At 44.5% G+C, this 22603-nt stretch overlaps 1 protein-coding gene across 1 annotated transcript in view; it reads right to left on the reverse strand.

Annotated features, from left to right (window-relative positions):
* nrcamb (neuronal cell adhesion molecule b) overlaps positions 1-21542 on the reverse strand; it is a 37249-nt gene extending 15707 nt beyond the window's left edge. Inside the window, exons 1-12 of the mRNA XM_080842037.1 lie at positions 21465-21542; positions 8517-8710; positions 6277-6294; positions 5642-5747; positions 4948-5144; positions 4333-4455; positions 3884-4054; positions 2944-3000; positions 1806-1917; positions 1279-1463; positions 655-786; positions 69-212 (exon numbers count right to left, since the gene is read on the reverse strand). Coding sequence (XP_080698163.1) covers positions 69-212; positions 655-786; positions 1279-1463; positions 1806-1917; positions 2944-3000; positions 3884-4054; positions 4333-4455; positions 4948-5144; positions 5642-5747; positions 6277-6294; positions 8517-8622 — 1351 coding nt within the window. The 5' untranslated portion in view covers positions 8623-8710; positions 21465-21542. The remainder of the gene's footprint in view (positions 1-68; positions 213-654; positions 787-1278; positions 1464-1805; positions 1918-2943; positions 3001-3883; positions 4055-4332; positions 4456-4947; positions 5145-5641; positions 5748-6276; positions 6295-8516; positions 8711-21464) is intronic.
* Positions 21543-22603: the final 1061 nt, after the last annotated feature.

Genomic DNA, 22603 nt, shown 5'->3' on the forward strand with positions numbered 1-22603 from the left:
CAGTAGAATAATAAAGTGTCTGACGTGTTAATGTTAAAGGTCGTGTCGGTTGGCGAGCCTTTACTTACACAGCACATTGACAAATGCATTGGCTAGCAGATAGCCGTACTCGTTTGAGGCATTGCACTGGTACACAGCACTGGATCCACTCATCACGTCCTCAAACATTATGGTGTCACCCTCAACTACCCTGCTGGTGTCCTCCGGCACATCTGTGGGGCAGAAGAAGCACGCATAGCTCAGTAACGGATGTTCCATCTCGCAGAACTCCCAGAGGACACTTGGAACAGGAAAACACTTGGAAAAAGCATCACTGCATGGCCTTCGGATGAGACTTCCACTATGAGAGCATCGCTGTGCTGACTTCCAGAAAAGGATTCCAGGAACACAATGAGCACAACACAAGCTAATGACAAGAGTTAAAAGGTTTGCTTTTACAAACTGGCTTGAAGTCAGGTAGCACCCTCCTAAGTGCAGTGACGCCTGATGGAAGGCGAGCACATCCCTTTAGCACTTAATGAGTTCTCGTCATCTCCCCATCTCCCTCCTCCGAGCTGAAAGCCCCACTAATGTGTCATCCCAGAGCTCTCTTGGGGGGCAGTGAAGGGCAAACGAGGGGGGGTGGGGGGGTGAGATGGGTATCCTGGCACTCACTGTCGATGGGAACGCCGTTGATGAACCAGCCGATGGTGGGCTTGGGGTTGCCACTGGCACGGCAGATCAGCTGGCCCCTCTCTCTGGGTGCCAGCACAAGGTTCTGAGGAGCCATGATCCAGTAGGGAGCAGCTGTTTATAGGAGAGAGAGAGCGGAGTGGAGAGAAAGAGATAGAGAGGTAGAGAGAGGAGGGTAGAAAGAAGGAGAAAGAAAGAAGGAAAGAAAGAAAGACAGAGAGCAAGGTGTAGGGAGAGATAAAGAAAAAAGAGATAGAGAGGTAGAGAGATGAGGGTAGAAAGAAAGAGAAAGAAAGGAAGAAAAAAAAGAAAGAAAGACAGACAGAGAGCGAGGAGTAGGGAGAGATAAAAAAAGACGAAGGGAGGGAGTGAAAGACGAAGGGAGGGAGAGAGAGCAAAAGAAAAACAGACAGCAGGAGAGTTGTTTATTGTCTCCATCAATAAAGCCGTGTTGGACAGTGCACCGGACATTATGCCTCTATTTGGAAGCAGTCGATAAGTTGTGTGAGTGCAGGGAACACAGCGCAGGTGGCGCAGCAGGGGAAAGGGTGTGGAACTGGCAGGCATTCGGAAGGACACCTGTGCTCCTCCGTCAGCAGGACAGACCTTTAACGGTGACGGTGATGACGTGGTGGATGGAGCCCAGTGTGTTCTTGGCGGTGCAGCGGTACTGGCCGGCGTCCGCTTCCGTCACGCCGGTGATGCGCAGAGTCTTGTGGAAGTTGTGATAGGTGGCCCGTTTGGTGGGCAACTCCCCGCTCACCTTGGCCCAGGTGATGTCAGGAGTGGGCCTGTCCAAGGAGAAAGAGAGACTTGACTTTCAAAAAACTTGATTTATTAAGAACCCCTCAAAAAACAATCATCAAATCAAATATGCCTATATCCTCAACTAAATACAAGCCAGATAGGGAGAGATAAAAGGGAAAAAGACATACAAAAAAGATACAAACAGAGAATAGGTGATAGAGAGAGATAAAGAAAACAATAGAGATCAAAAGTTGAGAAATTGAGAGAGAGAGAGCAAGTCATGCAAAAAAGAAAGAGCGCAGGGAGTTGTTTAGCTAATGGCATTGAGGCAGTCTAGCACAGAGAGGTAATGGGCACTTCTGGCTTATGGCTCTCAATGCACTCACAGGCCTTCAGCGATGCACTCCATCTCCAGCACCTGGCCCCGCAGGACCATCTTGGAGCTGGTGGGGCCCGACGGCACCTGGAAGGACGGCCGGCGCTCCTCAGTCGCACCATCTGGGGCAGGAGAAGACAGGAGGACAGTTAGACTCGACTTCAGCTGGGGTCTCTCGAAGGCGCTGTGAATAAGCTCCCCCCTTTACAAGAGACCTGTCAGCTTAGGCCCAATAGACAGAACCAGGAAGTTAAAAACACAGGCTTCACACAGGAGGGAACAAGAAGACCCAAGAGGAGTTACGGAAGGAATAAGGAGCTCTATGGTCTTGTGCTTGCCAAGGTGCATCCTGGGTCACATCAATAATAATGTGTCAGATGATGAAATATGAGGATGACATGATGAGATGAGAACAGAAGAGCGACCATGGGATTATACAAACAATGAGAAATTAACAGATTTCATGTGGATTTTTATAGAACAAGGGGATGAACTGAGGTGACTGCAGGTAGTGTGGGGGGGGGGGGGGGGGGAATTAAACCACAGTATTTAGGCCACTATTTGGCTCCTCAACCTAAAAACGGGGACAACGGAACGAAACCTAAAAATATCTATGTCCTCTAACTACCAAGGTTAGCATATGTCTGTGCCTATCATAATTTAAAAGCTCTAAGATTTTGTGCATTACAGGGTAACTATTTGCATTTAGTTGTGCAACATCCATACATGTAGACATGTAATGCCTCCTAACTACCATAAGACACCTTGGGTGATCCATTCACATTACTGGATTTGTTTCTTAACTACCGATATCATCACTATGTACTTCTAATGGAGTTATTTCTAAACCTACATTCAAGTACAAGCACAATGCAGGTTTTCAAGAAAGGGTTTCTGGTATCTATGTTAGAAGAAGACCAAGGGTCATGCCATCATGCTATGGCAGTTTTTAGTTTGGGGTATGTTAAGGCATCATTTGGAGGGTTTCAGCAGAGGGAAAAGGCAGGAAGGATCAAATGTCTCTGTAGTAGTCACTTGAAGTAAAAGAGAAGGTGGGAGAGGTCTGAGGTTTTGGGTTAGTTGGTTGGTTGGTTGACTTCTACGTTGGTTATTCTAGGGGGTAATCACTAGGGGGCGCCATAACTCACCACCAAAAAAATCAGTCTCATTCAAAAAACCTTGCCATGTCTCATTGAATGAATCCACTGTAACACAACAAAATACCATAAAAGTCAAGCGTTGAAAGGCAGAACATAACTGAAAAGTAAATATGACTGATCAAAATCAACATGGCAAAAGCAAGATAATTTGATAAATCAGTGGGCAGGAAAAAATGGAGATTATCAAAAGCCATGCCTAGAGATGTCACCTGGATCAAATGTTTGAAAAGGACATTTTGGACATTTTGGACATTTTGAAAAGCAGTCCCCAGAACATTAGACTGGCTCCTCCACAGACCTTTAGAACGTAAGACTAGGTCTTCTACAGTCACTAGAACATTAGACTAGCTCTTCCACTATCACTAGAACATTAGACTAGGTCTTCTACAGTCACTAGAACATTAGACTAGCTCTTCCACAGTCACTAGAACATTAGACTAGCTCTTCCACAGTCACTAGAACATTAGACTAGCTCTTCCACAGTCACTAAAACATTAGACTGGATCTTCTAGAGTCACTAGAACATTAGACTGGATCATCCACAGACAACAGAACAGAACACTGGATATTCCTCAATCACTGGAGCAAGAGTACGTCTTCTACAGTCACCAGAACTTTAGACTAGATCTTCCACAGTCACTAGAACATAACACTGGATATTCCACACTAACTCATCTACAAACATGACAACACTAGACTGGGTCTTCAAAGAACCCTAGCACATTTGTCTGAATCTTCTTCTCATCGGGGGTGCTGGCTCTGCTTCTGGAGATGAAGATTGTTTTGTTTTCCCTTATCTCCCCTCCCTGACACCTGTGACAATGTCCCCTTTGGAATCATCAATGAGGAAAACATCTGAGCTCCTCTCAACCAGTCAGTCTGTTGCATGCATTAGGGTGAGAGAGGGGGCATGAGGGGTTGGACATACTGTTGACCACCCGCACGGTGATGGGCTGCTTCTGCTGAATGGTCTGCGTGTGGGTGAAGCGGGCGTAGCAGATGTAGTCTGTGCGCGAATCCGACACCACCGCGTTGGAAAAGTACAGGTCCCCGTTCAGGCCTTGAGACACACGCCGATTCAGGGGCAGCCTCAGGAAGTCTGGGGAAGATGAGAGAGAGCGCGAGAGAGAGAGAGAGAGAGAGAGAGAGAGAGGGAGGAAGAGGGAGGGAGGATGAGAGAAGGGAGAGTTGTTCTGTTTCAAAACAAATTACCTAACTCTGTAGATATATTGAGGTATATTAATACATTATGATAGCCCAGCATGAAGCTACAATAACCAGCTGTCAGAAATGTTAAACATATCTTCTGCTGCACTTCAAGTAGTAACCACTGGATGAGCTTGTTTGAATGTCGTTTGTAGTGCAAGTAAGACTCACTGTGATCCATCCAGAACACAATGGGTGGGGGCAGTCCAGCAGGCGGTCTGCACTTGAGCACAAGCGATGCGCCTTCCTGCACTATGATGGGTGGATTATCCTCTTTTGACCACAAGGGGGACCCTGTAGGAGAAGTGCAGTGTTAATATGTGAGACCGGAAATATACATACTGTCTACCAGCTACCACTAATGTCTAGGAGGATTGCAAGGCGAAATAAACTAATTGTATGGGTGTAGGCAGAGGACGGAACCTACTGAAATGGAGAAAGGCATGGGTGGGTGGGTGGAAAGGCTATTTAATTGGATTTGGTTGGACATTTCGAGACCCGCTTAACAAATATTAATGTTCATTCATACTGCTGGTAAAAAAGGTAAGATTGTGGATAGTGACCAGGGTAAGTTTAACATGCTTTTCCACTATATGATGCTTTTACCTTCCAGGAAGTAGGCTTTAATGGAGGATAAATAGTCTACTTGTTTTTTAAAGAAATGAAGAGGAGACAAGATTGAGAGGTTATAACGCAACCAGGGGTGTACAATCTGAATGAGTTGCGTAAAATGAAATTAGACGTGCTTGTCGGGCAGTGTAGTGGAGGTGCTATATGGTCGCTTACTGGGCTGGCGGATGACTATGTTGTTGGAAACTGCGGTCCCATGTTCGTTACGGGCCGTGCACTGATAAACGCCCTCGTATGCCTCGGCTTTGTCTTTGCCGCTGATGTCGACGACCAGCGTTCCCGAGTTGGGCCTCATGTTGACTTTGGGGTCCTTGTCGATGTCAAAATGCGTTCCGTTCCTCGTCCACGAGAAGCTGCAGGTGAAAGCAGCAGTGCGATTCGACCACAAATGAATTAATCAATAACCACAAATGTAGATGATCTACACTTCATCAAGTATTCGAGTCATAAAGAGATGCTGTGTTCAGGAAACCATATTTCTCTGTGGACCGATGCAGTCCAAATGGGCTGAAAGCTTCCCTCCATCAGCACAAAACCACAAATCATGACTTAGTGCAATATCACAGCATGACTGATCTGAGTAACCTCTAAATGAGCTTGATGAGACAACATCGGCAATGAAAACAATTAAGCAAATACTGCTCTGAGGAAACCAACGGAAATGGAGATGGAGATGCAGATCCTTATGTATTCTGCATTGTGACCTCCTCCATCTCTGATCGATATGCTCTCATTATGATCGTGCTCTAATTACACAAAGCATCGACTTCCCAGATAATTCAAACCCAATTAAGCTCAGAGCTCCCCAAGCACTGCTTCTGCTGTCACCCAGTCATCTCTCATCACCTACCTAGGAGGGGGTTTTGCTTTGGCTTCGCAGCGGATGACGATGTGCTCCCGTGGGTCCACAATGTAGTCTTTCGGCGACTCCAGGGTTATGGTGGGCGGCTGTGGTACTGGATAGTCAACGGAGCAAAACAAATATTTCAGTCATCTGTTATCAAACGGGATTGCAATGTTTAGGATGTGATGTACTTAACTCTATGAAACACAGCACACCAGGGCACAGCATTCGGCACATGCACTCGGAACACTACTTAAGCAGGACGATGACAAACTGTGCTCTCTCAGCAGGAGTTCAAGAAAAAAGAGAGCAACACAAAAGTGCAATGCATAGCAGTTACACTTCGTTTTGTCTCTCTCGTATAAATGGAGCAAATTATATTGACTTTATTTACACATAGTTTCTTTTTTTTTTTTTACTGGTTCGAGAGGAATGAGGGCAAACAAACAAACATACTCTAAACAAAAGCGGAGAAGATGCATGCAAATCCAAACCACAGCAACCTAGGATCCACTCTGACAAGTCAACCAAAAACAAGCAAACAAATAAATAAATCAACAAACAAACGTACAGTAGGGAACCAAACTCAAACGGCAAACAATCGGCCAAAAACAGTCAAAGCAGGCATTGGTGAGACTTACATCCTTCCAGAACTTTGGCTTTAATCCCCAAAGAATCAGCATATAAATACACACACATGATAAAGGAAACCACATGTTAGTGACGGTGCCTAAACTCCACAACTATCCCCCATCATGGGGAGAAAGGCAGGAGAAGTCTGAACATAAACAAATACATCCTTTACACTAACATTGAGTTGAGTATGGGTAGGTTTATGATTTATTTAATTCAGTGTACTTTCGTAAGGTTTTACCAGTCTTAAATGTAAGTTTGTTCATCAGTAATAGCTAAAATTCCATTGTAATAATAATAATTCCACTTAACTCGGAGTCAAATTTCATGTTTGTGCAAACTTACTTGGCCAATAAACGTGATTCTAATTCTAATATGACATCTTAAGACTAACTGCCCTACATCTAGTTTTTGTACCTGGATGATATATCTTATGTGAAGGGTCCTGGGAAGAGGGAGGCTTCTGTGCTGTGCAGTGAGCTACAGTAAAGACTGCCCTTGATGCATGACAGGACAATGAAACAGCGTTTCTGTTTACATCAAAGTCTGCGTAATGCACCATTCAGTGTGCCACTATGCTGGATAACTCTAACACTAACTGGATGACATTGGGACGGGCATCAGACCCAGCCTTCAGATATGTGTTATATACTCTGAAATGGCATTTACAGTCGGAGGATGAACACCGCTGTGTCTATTTGACAACAAGTCAGCCCTACTTCTTGTTCTCTTTCACGTGATGCCAATGACGGCGTTAAAGCCTTTGAAGACATCCCGCCTTTGAGCCCAGTGAGAAAAAAACTCACTGACAGAAAACACACACTGCCTCTGGGCAACTCCAGTAGCTGGCGCAGGGGTGTTTTGAGTGCTTATCACAAAAACACCAGCCGTGGCAGTTGCCACAGCCCCCGCCCCACACGCGCCTGGTGATGCCAACAGACACCCACGCCGCATGGAGCCGTGCTCCACATCCTTCCACCGAGGAGCTGAAGCTTTTTAGGGTTAGTGCCATGAGGCCTTGTAGATATGCACAGACACAGATACACACACATACACACACACACACACACACACACACACACACACACACACACACAAACACACACTCACACTCAGACACACACTCACTCACTCACTCACTCACTCACTCACTCACTCACTCACTCACTCACTCACTCACTCACTCACTCACTCACTCACACACTCACACACACACACACACACACACACACACACACACACACACACACACACACACACACACACACACACACACATACAAACACACACACACACACTCACACACACACATATACACATACAAACACACACACCCACACACACACACACACACACCCACACACACACACACACACACACACACACACACACACACACTCACACACACATAAACACAAACAGGAAGAGAGCAGCCAGAGGGGACTGGTGATGGCAGCAGCATCCTGAATGGAGAGTGGCGTGAGCGGATCAGCACCCACTCTCTGCCCCCTGGGCCTCCCCTGGTTCTCTCACCCCCGCTCACGCTGAACAGGATGGCAGTGCGGTGGGTTCAGTGCGGTGGGTGTTGGGTTTGTGGGTCTGGGAGGAGGCGTATGCCATAGGGCAGCCACACAGAGGCACAAAGAAGGGCTAACCTACATAATATAAATATAAATATATATATATAGAGAATATAAATGTGAGGTTCGGGCCATTGGCAACTGTCTAATTGCACTTGGGGATGAATTTCTTTTGTGTCAACTGTGGTCATGACTTCTTTCCTCATTCAAAATTAAACTCCATTACTCCATGCATTGAAGTCTATCTATATTTCATACAGCATGTCTTCCTCACGCACAATAAATTGGAATGCCCCCCACCCAACCCCCCTTTCTCTGTCACGCAAACGCTCTGCATATCTGCAAGACTGTGTTCCTGGTACCTGACCTCTGGAAATGGTTCGGGTATCACACAATCTGCTCTGTAGTATTACCGTCAGTGACTCATAGTACAAGTGTATCCACACTGTGGCTAAAGAAAGTGGTACAATGTGTGCTGTTTCATTTTGAAGTAAACATTTCATAATACACTCTAACCCAGAACTTGAGGACAACAACAGCATCTAGAAATGTCACAGTACAACTCCACACGGTACAAGGCAAGGTAATGAAAAAGGCCCACTTGAAATCCCTTGTCAGGCTTGGTGAAGGCAGTTTGACAGTGGAAAAGAGATTTATTTATTTCTTACGGTCAAGGGGGACTTCCAGAGGCGCGACCATGTGACCCAGGAAAAACACCAGCAGCACCGCAGCCGTCCTCATCCTGCCCAGCGCTGTCGTGCAGCACACAGGCATCCTCCCGCAAGAGCTCTGTCTCTCTCTCTCTCACTCTCTCTCTCTCTCTCCTCAGTCAGGGCAGCGTCTCAGCGATGAGCATCCAACACTGCAGGGACAGACGAGTGGAGGGAGGGGGATATTGGTTAAAGACAATGGGGTAAAGTACAATACAGTAGGCAGTTTCAAAAAAAAAAGGGGGGTGTAAAAAATACGAATAAAAAAGAATAGACTGAGAGAGAGTACAGTGGGACAAAATGATGAAAGAAGATTGAAACAAAAGCAACAATCAAGGGGTGAAAATGAGAGAACAATGTTTATTTGGAAGCTTAAACAGACCTTTGGGATACTGTGGGGTATGGATCCCACACTGCTAAAGACCTATCTGAGAGCAATTAAACCTTCAAACGTGTGACTGGAGGAGATAAAGATGATCCTTCAACGAGCAGCATTAGCCAAGCAGACAGGTCTGTGCTGATGGGCCCTCTGGATGTGTGTGACCCACTGGACTCATATAGCCATGTTAATGACAGTGCTGATGGACATGCCACTCTGCCTGCGCATATCGATCAGGCCATATAAATAGCATTCACTGGGACACCCTCATTCTCGGTCATGCCACTGAAATAGGTCACGTTCCAGTGGAGTGGACTGAAGTGTTTCCTGTTCTTTAGTCTTTGGCGTCTGACTGCAGGATTAAAGCACACACATTCTACGTAGATTGCAGATCTGATAAATATTCTGAACTGATGTTCCATGTGATAGTGGTGACAGGAAACGTTTCATTGTTTTTCTTACTCGTCCTTCTTGTCAAGTGTATCAAACCTTTTATTGTACCATATTTGTATGCCATGGGAAATGGTGCTAATCTCGGTGAAGTAGCAAATTAAACCATTAATGTAAGGTAACAAACAGTGTTGCTAGCGGAGTGGGGAAAACTTGACATCATTTGTGATAGTTGCCATGGATACCATAGAGAGCTCTGAACGATGAAGAATGAAACTGCCAGTCAAACGTCCCAATACCAAGGGCTTCCATTGTTGACTCGGCCATTATGCCACCATCCACCCAGTGGCAGACTTTTCTGTAAGGACAAAATGACCTGACACTGGCAAATGTAACTGACTGGAGAATTCAATTTGTTCAGATGTCGGAGCCTGAGAGAGGAGAAGTGTGGAGAGAGAAGTTTTGTACTGGTAATGGGGAAAGCATTTACACTGCTCAACGTTTTCAGCAATTAGCGGGCCACTTTAAAGCTATATATTAATCTCTCCTTCCTGTAGAAAAGAAGGGTCTCACATGAAGTGTTTTTTTTTTTTTACCAGCAGAGGCAGTTTTACAGAGTACAAGAGCACGGGGGTGGGGGGGTGGAGATGCTATCAAATTACCCTACGTGATGCAGACAGCTCCATTGATCTAAGGCTTTCACGTTCACGTAATCCATCAATTTACAAGTTTGCACTGACACATTCATTATACCAAGAACAACAGAGGCACGAAATGCAATCTTCCAGTCTCTCAAGACGTAATTACATCCTAAGCAACACGGTCTCTCTCTCAAAACAAGACTGGCACCTTGCTAAAATGTCAGGTTACAACAACACACCGATTCGTTCAACATAATTTCAATAATGGCAATGATGGTGCCGTCTCAACAGTCTTTGCGGATGAAGGGGAGCACTATGGCAGAAATAGTCATTTTTGTGCACGAGGGGCTACAGAGTGACCCGTTTTCCCTCCTTGCGTTAATGGCTACCCCAGGCTTCCCCGCGTTCCACTAAGGCTATTAAAATGTCAAAGCCGAATCTTTACCCCATGCTGAGTGAGACAGGCCATTATCTGCACCTTACGTTGGAATTTCATTTGCCGTTTTATGAAATCCAAATTCGATTGAGTCAAAAGTGAGAACAGCGCGAGATGTTTGCTTTTAATAAGTATCAGGCAGTACAAGCAGGCTCAATATTTAGATTGACTTCTGCTCCTTATAAGCAGTATATGACCCCAGGACACTATATTCATGGGTTATCTCTCCCTCTCTTCCTCTCTCTCTCTCTCTCCTTCTCTCTCTATCCATCTATTCATGTTTCTCGCTCCCCTACTCCTCAGAGACTCCACGTATATTTCGTAGCACTTGGCTCATTTAGAGCTATCCCTGAGCCAAACCCTTGTGGCCGAAGACTCTCTCTGGGGAAGGGTAGCATCATTTGCCCCAGGCAACAAATTACCAGGCCGACATGTGCCCACAGTCGGCCTTGACGTCTTTCGACCTGAGAAAACACACTGTGTTAATTTTCAGCTAGCCATCTGAGACTGAGAGGTTCTGCTCCTGGATTGTGTCACAAACCGCTCTGGTTGTTGTGAGCTAACAAGAAAGAAATATAGCTCATCCTCAGCCTCTCTAAATGAGTACCGCAGAGCTTTAGGATATACAGGCTGTAGCAGCCTGCTAAACAATTAGATGGGCCTGTTTAATTCACACATTGATTTCTCCTCCAGCCATAACAGATTTTTTTTTTTACAGCCATGGACTTTAATGCATTGCCTCCAGTTATGCTGAACAAAATGCTAACATTCTGTCTGTCTAGTCATTAAAATTATATGGTACACCTTCATTTCGATTTATTATTTAACATTACCACCTATAAAACTGAAGCGGTTAATGTGAAGGTAACTAGTTTAACATTGACCTAAGTATTCCACCATTAAGAGAATGAAAATGTACAACTACAAAGTGGACAACTAACTTAAGTATAATCGCACAGAAACCGTAGAGATCTAAAAGAGGCAGGTAAACTAAAATAACCCTGCTTCTTGTTAGAAGTGATTCCCTTAGGCAAGAATAATCGTATGCAAAAATCCTAATGAACATCTGCAATCAACATGGTTGAACGTACGTAAATGTAATCAATGCCTCGTTTGGGTGAATTAAACAGCAGGAGGCCAAGTCAGCTGATTAATGTTGTGGCTTAGGAAATTATTAAGTAAAATATATGTGCTGGGATGTCAGCTCTTCACTTAAAAACAGCACTACAACTGCAGTGTAAATCATTAGTTGAAAACAGCCTCTCCCAGTGGATGCATAGTAAAATAGTGCCCCACCAAAGAATCATGTTCTGGCTGTCTGCATGCATGAGGGCCCAAGGCTGAGCTGTGGGGTCTAACGGCAGGGTCAGGGTGGGCTCCAGCGGGGCACAGCCCAAGAACAGCAGCCTGAATACTGGCTGCAACCCCAGGCCTGGAGTGGAGGATAACTCACAATTGGCCCAAATTCTAGTGTTTATAATAATAGTGTTTATTATTCCTTGTTTGTGCAAACTTACTTGGCCAATAACACCTGATTCTGATACTCTATTTCTGATATGAACACTCTGATGAATACGGTACTCTGGAATGAAAGCATGGAATATTTTATATATATATATTTTTTTTAATAAGTCAGATGGCTTTCTTTTAAAGAGATACAGACAATGATACATGATTCAATGTGAAATTTTAAATCAGACATTTTGAAGATTTATATTAACGTGATCTCCTCTCTCGGGCCCCTTATCTCTGACAGCAGCCACACAATGGCATTCCATCAACTGGTCAAAGCATACGTTTCCCATAATCCTCTCATTAGATTTTATAATTGGGAGGGAGGCATGGGTATGCAAATAATTGGAGTGGTTAACATATGAATTGAGGCTCTGTCGCTCATGGAGTGCCCCTGGCTCAAAACAAGCTGTCTCTTTTCAGGGGGACAGTATGACACACAGTACCCCAACCCCCCCACCGCCCATCTTTTCATTTGCTTATCAAGCCAACCTGTTTTGCTCACTGTCAGCTGGGTGGCTCCCCTGAACACTGGTAGCAGCAGCTCCTTTTAAAAGAAACACTCCCTTGAAACAGTAGCATTGGCAAACTTCCTTAGGCTGCGCCGCAAAATCAGTGGATTTATTTCCATTTTTCAGTGTTTAAAATGGGATAAACCTTTCAGTGGGTAGTGTCTTCTCTTCCTTTGCCCCATTTAACTAGATAATGGGGAGGCGAGGTTAATTTGATGTTTCCCACATAGTCAACAGCCCTCCCCTCTAAGGAAAACACATTGACATTCACTAAGCCCCATCCACACTCTCACAAACAAAACCACATTCCCTGACTCGCAGCCACGCTCATGCTAATGGTTTTCGAGATATTTCAGAGGCTCACACACACACACACACACACACACACACACACACACACACTCACACACACGCTCTCTCTTTAGCATTCATCTGACGAGCTCACTGCTGTATTAAGGGGCATCTCAAGAGCTGAACTAATACTCCGCCGCGTGAACTGAAAAATAGCCGTACATCGCTGTCATCTTATCGTGAACTTGCTCTCATGAGACCAGCATAGCACCACACTCATGATGCGCATACAAAAATGTTTTATTAAATAACTAAGTGCATAACAGCCGGTGTGAATAATTAAAAGAAGGAATTGATATTGAATAAATAAAGCATAATATTGTTGATGAACTGCTGATTTTACACAGTAAATATATGCAATGCAAGAAAATAAGGAGAAGGATAAATACAATTTAGGAAATAAATACAACCTAATGCATGAATTGCAGCAGCTCAAAGTTACAGGTGCAAACAGATCTGTCCTGTACTTAAGGTGAGAATGTTGGCCAGTCTTTTAATATGACGTGCTCAAGAGCCCATCCTTTTTCTTTCTGTTTGTAGCCAACTTCACGACTAAAGTCTCCCCTCATTTCCTCTCATGATCTTGTTATCACCAAATGTAATCAAGGAGAGTTCCCTGGCTAGCCTTTCTCTGACTTCTGACCCGCCGAGCACTACATCAAAGGGCCGGATTAGCTCAATCAGTTAAAAGTCATTAACAGGAGATGCAGGGCAGACCGAGACTGGAGCGTTGAACTTGACCCTTCCTTGACGAAGAGTCCCATAAGAATTCACTGAGTGGATGCTATCAAAGTAGTCAACAACATCACTACTACTACTTCTTCACCGGGGGCGTATCATGTGAAGCTATACGCAGGACTTCTGAATGTTGTCGCACATAATCCGATGTCTTAGCGAGTGTGGGTGCATGTGTATGCTAATGATGGCCCATTCTCATGATGATCAGAGGCCTCTTCATTATCATGAACATACAAGGCCATGCAGCCTAAAGAATGTCCAACAAGTCCCCTGTGGAATAAGTCTCCTGCGTAAGTTAGAAATGTCTGACATTTGTATTTCATAGTCCTTGACAACACAGGTCACAGCTCTTTATGCCTGCTGCATTGAGTAGGCTACTTATTTTTTGCACTTCATTGTTATATATATTAATACTTATACTTAATACCACATAAGGAATTCTTGAATTTGAATGCTTTCCCATCCCCTGGGCCTCAGGAGACACTTTTAGCAAATTAGCCTGCGATGCCTTTTGAGAATTAGTCATGAGAAGCTGTGCTACTTCCAAGACCACTTGGTAACCATGGTAATGGGTCTTTTTGCAGAAAATCCATTTCTTCTGTCATGACGACCTTTTCATCCAAAAAAAAAAAAATGAGCATGGCAAGAAGAAAGACAAAAAAGGTGATAGACCCTTCCCCCACTCCACGAGAAAGCTTGCGAAAAGATTCAGCTAATCTCGGGTTTCTCAGAGGGGGGAGAGAAAAAAAGGCGACAATCTCCTGTTAAGAATTTTGTTAACTTAATCACAAGGAAAGGATGGCTTGATGAAAGCAGCTTATTTCACTCCTAAATCTCTCAACAAGAGCGAGAATCAAATGAGTTTCTCTTCTGAGTGTTTTAAACTTTTTTTAGGTTTGACCTAAATTAAACTCTTAAAGTACTAATGGGAGTATGAATCACAGTGATATGGGATGCTTTGTTTCTGAATGGCTTCTCTCTCCCCCCCCCCCCCCCCCCCCCCTCCTGGCATCAGGATGTTATTGTAAGGGATGCCTGGCTGCCTGAGAGGAGACATACAGTTAACCTCACGGTCAAAATATCTGATCTGTCACTAAGCCCTTCCATGCAAACATGTGAGGTCATCCAACTCCATTGGCCAGGTCACTCCAGTACCATCACTAAATCAATGGCCATTGTGTCCCGGGCTTTGGGATGTGCTGATGGTCAGCACTGGGCCTTTCGGCAATCTGGCCTCGCCATTGTGCCGCCGGTGAGTCTCCCGGCTGCAGAAGTTTCCTCATTCCCATCTGACTACAATACGACTCTCAAAAAGAAAAAACAGAAACTTGCACAGACTTTTCAGCGTACGGCCTGCTGATTAGATTAATTTATGCTGAGCACCGTCCTCCTAAAGGCACGGATTACTAGACACCCAACCAACAGAATATTGCTGCTGATATGAAGGTTGTGTCGTGCAATTAAAAATGTGCAAGAAACACGATTTGGCTAAACAAATGATAAAATATATTGGATACATAGGTTAGGCACTTTCCAAGCCTGATGGACAGGTTACATGCACAACATCGCAGTAGTAGTTTGGCCGCATGTATTAAGACACACAAAATCAGCCATCGGAAGTGGCAGGCTGTCCTCCTTCTTTGCATAATGAAAGCGACATGGCGCAGGTGTCCCTGCTGAAAAAACAGCGCTCAAGTGACACGAGAGAGGAGCCCGCACCTGGGCCACACGTTTAAAGCTGGAAAATTCAAAGTGATGACTCACTCACACAGGCACACATGGCTCTGCCGGTCACATGGGTTTCAGAGAAAAGCTTTTCATGATTGGTGGCAAATGTCAGGTCGCGATACAAGCAGTTTGTATGTCCAGTTTGTATCATTTTGTGGTCAATTACTATCACAGCACATTGATGAAAACCACTATGCTCAATGATGCTATTGAGTTTCCTGTATGTTACACCTGTTGAGCGCCTTAGCTTGTCGTGACCAAAATGTGCATCAAGTGGACTGGAGAATGATGTGGCAAACCCCTCAACAACTACTTCCACAAAAAAACAATCTCTGTGAGAAAGTTCTGTGAGAACGTTTCCTTGAGGGTGGGCTAGATTGGGTGGATGGGGGGTGGGGAGTGGGCGAGTAAGGTGGAGGGTGGGGGAGGCGGCTGCCATGTAGACACAGTTTTGTTGTGAAGTCCCCAGCACCGCGGCATTCACAGGCCTCACACACAAAAGCCTTTCTCCCCCTGTCTCACAGCTCCACCTGCGCTCTTCAAAAAGGAGGTAGCATTGGAGGAGGTCCACTGCCTGCCCCCCCTGCCCCCCTGCCCGCCTGCCCCGAGACCCCACTCCACTCGCCCACAATCAAGTGAACAGTACACCACCCCGGTCCCAGGAAACGCAATCAGAGAGGTTTCGTGAGGGCCGTGCTCCTCCTCAAAACCCTCCATTGTGCTGGGCAGGCTCTAGTCCGGCCAAGAGCAGGTCTATATGTAACACTGTAAGGGAGGACTCCTCATTAGCCCTCCACCCAGCTCCACTTTGTTTCCATTGTGTCGGCCACGGACAAATCAGGTTCCCTGCCTGAGCCGAGTGCGGGGGGGGGGGGGGGGGGGTTCCCGGGAATGTAATAGTATTACTCGTGAGCAGGTGGGTGGGTAGGTAGTAAGTGACAGTTTTTGCACGTCTCTTTTTTTTCCGTTCGTGTGTCTTTTTTGCCTCAATTTTTTGCAATAGGGTGAATATCTGAGATGAGCTGAGCTGACATAATTTTGATTAAAATGTGCAAATCACGATCCTTGAAGAATGATAAGACCCTTTATGCTACAAGACTTGTGGTCACAGTAGGATGGGTGCCTACACAAACAAGTAGTGCACACAGAAAAATAGTAAACTGCACACAAGGAAGTTGCGATGTAACTGGGCAACTCACTGCACTCCACTCCTTCCTTCCCCATTCAGCCACAGCAGGTGAATACTAATTATTTCCCCTTTACTGCTCACCAAAAGCACCGGCCATCCAATTCTACACAGAGAGACGACAAACAATGCGTCTTTCAAAGTGTGAGAAAATCAAATCAGGGCTTTTGTTGCAGGGGCCGCGAGGGAAGGCGGGGCACGGGATCAGCCCTGACCTCCTCGTGGCATCATCCCGCCAGCATGCAGGCAAGGAGAAAAACAAGAACCCCTGAGGTTCTTCAAGATCCCCAGAGGTTCTTTAATTCTACAACTTGTAAATCCACACGGTCTGATTGTTGAAATGAACATCTCATCACTGCTGTTTCCACTCTCTGGACTGATTCAAACTAAACTTTCTTTAGGAGTAACCACCAGGCTTAATGAAATTGTGATGACCTTACAACAATGTGTTTAAAAACAGGCAATGCTATTTGTGATTTACACGTATATACTTCATTCTTATTATATGTATCTTGGTTTCAATAATCTGAAACGTGTCAGTGGACATCAAGGTGGGACTGAGCATGTAAATCTAGTGATAGTAAAACGTCGAAATGAGGAAATTGTTTTTGGATGATCTGCGATTACATTTGCCTAAGCAAAGCCCTGTTTACTTCTCAACTACATGAATGACAATTCTGCTGTTCATATGCAAATCACTACAAACAGTCCACAGAAAGTAACAATCCTTTCAAGACAGACCTGAGTAAACTATCATTTGAATTGCAAAAAAGTTCCACGTACTCCAGAATCTCACCCCCGTTTGCTTAGGGGCTAATTTCCAGACTACTTTGAAGTAATAAATCTTATTAGCCTCAAAATAACAAGGGTTTAAATTGATTAGTGATTGTTATCAGATTTAGATGTAGATCAAATGATGATAATGAACATGAGCTGAAGGCACAGAGATGATAATAAAGTGATAATAATAAGTCAAGCTCATTTCAGTCTTCTTACATTAACTTGATGCATTCTGTCAGCAGTTAAGCTGTTCCTACGGCAACACACACTGCAACCCTCTCAGCACATAGTAGCTGTCAAATATCTGATGTGGAACAAAGAACTCGAATGCCAGAGCTCACTGACAACTGTCAGTCCATTAATTAGTGGGCCTACCGACCCTTCTGCACAGCTCACTGATCATTGCCTGTCCATTAACTAGTGCGCCTACCTATCCCTCTACATGGCTCACTGACAGTTCACTGGAAGGCTCTCTAGTGAATGTGTGGGCTCAGTTAATGAAGGTCTCCAGTGGAATGGAACACAGCATGCAGTGCATCGTCCAAGCGTCATTGTTTGTATGATACAATGACAGTACAATATGGTCTATGTAGTTTCACACTGTTATTAAATTTCCTTGTGCAAACCTGATTCATCAAAATGAAAAAATATTACATGTAGATTCTACATGTTCATCTCAATAAAGCCAGACCATAAGTAGGCTTGACATGTGTCGTGCAAAAGAGTTGAGCACTTAAACACAAGTGTCCGAAAATCACAGTGTGCTTTGTTTACTCCACTAACCTACAGCACTGTACAAATGTTTGCACACTAGCGTGATGAGCAAATGGATGGCAAATACAGAAGAGCGTTGAAATGTTTGCTAATGGCGGCATCAACCCATAATGGCCTCTATGCCATAATCTTCCAGCCATGCTCTATAATAGAGGTCAGCAGCACAGCTGGACAGATTTGGGTTTTCGCGGCGACAGGGAATGGGGTCATCTAGCACCCTCAGTCTAAGGCGAGCCGCCGTGCACTAGTCAGAATCACTTACTAAAGCCTGAGTGTTCAGCCTGAGAGTTCAACAGGGCATGCAGGGATGGAGACAGCCAGCACACCGACTCCATGGCCTAGTATTCAATTTAATGTATGCCAGGCCAACCCAAATATAATTTTAAAGCCAGCAATTCAAGCATGAGATAGAAGGCACACTCAGCCATCGCAAACCCTTCGTGCAAGTGGAGCGTGTGTGAAAAAAAGCAAACAGTCCAATTCAAAGGCTGTTCATGTATTAGGATGCATTAAGGGACATATACATTTAGCTTAAATTATCTTTCTTTTAGCTCATCAGAGATTTGATCAGTTTAAACCATATGGCAAATACATTATGCACTGGGTATGTCATACAAGAACCTATGCATTCATTTGTTGCACTGTGTGAGACTGACAGCTCCAGGCATCGCCTCAGTGCATCCAGCTCCAGAGAGCTCCTCTGCAAATCCAGGTGTGGACAAGGAGACTTTCGTACCGCCATCAAAATTCAGACTGAAAGAGCCAACTTGGCCTTCAACCGTGACTCGAGAGTAATGACCATATCAATCACCCCAGTCCTCTCCACGCTGTTTACAAATAGACAGCGGAGAGCGGCCGTGAATTGAGAAGTGGACCATATATTCCGTTGAATGTGTCAATACGCTGCCAAATCGGATTTGTTCCGAGACTTGTTGCGATTACTCGTGATGTTATGGTCCCTCTCACAGTCCCATAAGGCTTGTTTCATTTGGTTGTGAGATTGTGGATGTGCATAAAGACACAATGAGGGACAGTGACTGCTGGATATATTAGTGGACAGATGACTTATAGTGTAAAAAGATACTGTGAGAAAGATGCAGGCTGTGAAAGAGAGTGTGAGAGAGAGAGTGAGGGAAAGTGAGAAAGAGAGAGAGAAAGAGAGAAAGAAAGAAAGAAAGAAAGAAAGGAAAGACATGAGACTCTCAGTGTGAACCGACATCCCTTGGCCACATCTCTCCATCTGTTCGGTTGTTCATTAAAGCCAACTGTACCGCCCAGCCACCAGCCAGCCCTGGGAGCCCAGAGAGGGGCGTCTGGCACAGCTTCCCCATCGAGGTGGGTGGCTTTCCCCCTCCATCACTCCTAGCCTCTTCAGAGGAGAGAGACCATATCAAAGCCACAGCAGAACCTCGCCACCATCTATCCATCCATTCACCATGCCTTAACCCTTTTTGAGGGGGGGGGGGGGGGGGGGGGGTGAGAAGGGACTGCATGAAGCTAACGTTCCATCTGCTAGCTTTGTGTTTGTTCGTGTGATGGCTGATCCCACACATACTGGGGTAATCATATTGCCTTCTCACCTGCCGAGAGCAACCTGCCTCCGCGCCCACTACGGCTAATCCACTCTGCAAGGAAGCTACGCTATAGAACTCGCTGGGTTACACGCCCGCTCATGCGTATTCCAGGCGTATGCTTTATCAACGAGACTTCCCTCTTAAGGGGCTCACAGAGAAAAAGCAAGCAGCCAAGAGAGCATGGAAAAGGTCAATATGGATTTGCTGGCTCCTTGTGTTGATTATGTAAATTGAAGTCTGACTTTGAGTGTGCTGTATTTTTCGGTGTGGGCTGAACGGAGTCTTTCAAGCTTAAAATCACATTGTGGGGGAAATGACTTTGAGTGAGTGCATGAGGGCCTAAGCGTGATTGAGGCACTGTATGAAATGTTGTCTATTTTCAGGTTTAGTAAATCCACAAAGAATTACTAACATTAAAAACAAGTCATTGCAACTCACTGATTTTTGAATGGAATCTCCAGTGTGATGTGACCTTACTAGAGCAAATCCACTTTTAAGAATAAGCCTGAATGAAATCAGCAGTCAAAATGAAAAATGTAAACAACAAAGAGTTCCAATACCAATTCAACATCACACCTTCACCCCAAATTTAACACAGTCCAATTGTTCTATAAGTAAATGAATAAGTAAATCAATTAATGTATCTTACTAATGCTTTTATCTCTAGCTTTGTAGGATCACTGTCCCATGAAACTCTGGGCCAACCTCCCTATCATTAACAAAACACAAATACAAAAACCTCAACGCACAACTGAGCTGAAAACACACAAAGCCTTTGAAAAAAAAGGCTCCTGAGGTAAACATCAACCCTGGGGGCGGTTCTACTGTGACCAACTCTGAATGTGGGGCCGAACAAAGCCTTTCCACCTGAATGTTTATTAAACTGCCGCATCAGACTGCAGACCCTACCCACTAACATTTCTCTCCATCCCTCTCTCTTTCTCTTTTGTCTCCCCCCTCTCTCTCTCTCTCTTTCAATCTCTCTCTCCCTTTTCTCTCAAAAGTGTGGACTCAGCCAGTCTGTACAGCAGTATTGAGCACTATGCGCAGAGCCCACCATGAGGGGGAGATAAAAGAGTTTACTGTCTCATAGTCCTGAGACTATCACTTGCTTTACTACTTTTCGATCCAGCCCTGGGAAACCCTCTGAAAAAAGCATTATTTACACGTTTTTGTGCTCTAATTTCAAAGACGGATAACTGCCAATTAGCAAAGACCGTTACTCATGAACTAACTAAATAACTTGGCAAAATCATTTTGGAAATGTAATACCATGAGCAAGCTACTAAGTGCAAACATGGGTGGGTCAGCGCAATGATCCCACACACCACACGATAGCTTTAGCTCATACACGATGGACTTTGCTCCATGGACTTATGTCCCGTGGTCTTGGCCAAGTGTCAGTCTCACACACTGTCAGTCTCACACACATCTCATCAGATGAAAATGGACATACTGTTTATCATATCATTGGAATATCTTTACAAATTCACAACTATGTGAACGCCAAAACATTGTACAGAACACACAGGCTCAGTGAAATGAAAATTAAAAACTAGTAACTAGGAATTTATTCTCATGTGAAAGTATTAATTCTTCATGCGTGAAATCACAGAGGGAAGTTTTGTAAATTCCATTCCAATTACGTTCTGTGCTAATGTCATGGGGAATGGTAACCCACTAAAAAAATTCTTAGAAAAGAGTGGTTTTCATCCAGACTCAACATGCCTTTTTACATGCTTGAACTGAATGACTTGAAGACCAAAAATGGAGAACTATTGTAAAAGCAAGCTTGATTGCTTTCATACACCTGATGTATGAAAATCCCCATCGTAGGCTATGCTATAGTGGCTCCAAGGCGAACCGGTTTAGAGGTCAGTCAGCAACACTGATCCACTAGCTTACCTCAGGAGAAGATCTAGTTTCCACGCCTGTCTTCCACTGCTTGTCCTCCACTTGACCTCTGAGCTGGACACGGCTACCTAAAACACAAACACAACAGCACAGAGGTAAGATTTAGATACGTTTTGTTATAACATAGAGACAATGAAGCACAGTAGAGATAGTACGACATCAACAATTAAAATAGTCGAGGGATAGGGTACTGTTTTTAAATTTACGTTTTTAAGACACATTGAAATACATGACTTTGAAGTGATTTTATATAGAAATCCTATGAGATGACTATGCACTATGATCAAACACTTGTGACTTCAGCATTGTTAAAATTGGGTTGTTCTGGGACAAAACCATTAGATGTTGTAGGAGGTTTTTGGTGAATGATACCAAGTGCTTCTCTTTGGTTTGTATAAAAAAGCATAAGTGAGCTGTGTGATATTCCATTCCAGCTCTCATAACAATCAACGACAACTATCAGGGGTACACAAGGAATAAATGAACCCTGAAATTCACGAACACGTACAACGTGTTTTTGCCATGGCATTGACATTTGTTTCTTATGATGAACGTAACGCTTCAGGATGCTGCATGAGGTACGTTCTGCATGCATAGTGACTTTGCTCTGATTCAGGCAAATCCCCTGTCAAAAGCCCCCCTCTCAACTATTCAGATACCATCCATTCCATCAGGGAATTTCCACACGATCCATATTTCAAGCTGTATAATCTATGCTAAACCACTATCCATGGCACTTTAATCAGGCACTGACATACAGTGAGCGAGGAAAAACTGACCAAAGAATGCTTTTGATACATGGACCAGTAATTCAACCTGACATACCAGGCATTGAGGCAATCTACGGTAGAAAAAATGTGTGGAAAAGGTGTTTGTGTGTGTGTGTGTGTGTGTGTGTGTGTGTGTGTGTGTGTGTGTGTGTGTGTGTGTGTGTGTGTGTGTGTGTGTGTGTGTGTGTGTGTGTGTGTGTGTGTGTGTGTGTGTGTGTGTGTGTGTGTGTGTGTGTGTGCGTGCGTGCGTGTGTGCATGTGTGTGTGTGCGCGTGTGTGTGTGTGTGTGTGTGAGGTCTCCTGTGGGAATAGGCTTGTCTACAAGGGAAAACCTGCTACATCAGTAAAAGCTGTTCACTG

Source organism: Sprattus sprattus (assembly GCF_963457725.1).
Source record: "Sprattus sprattus genome assembly, chromosome: 7".
Lineage (NCBI taxonomy): Eukaryota > Metazoa > Chordata > Actinopteri > Clupeiformes > Clupeidae > Sprattus > Sprattus sprattus.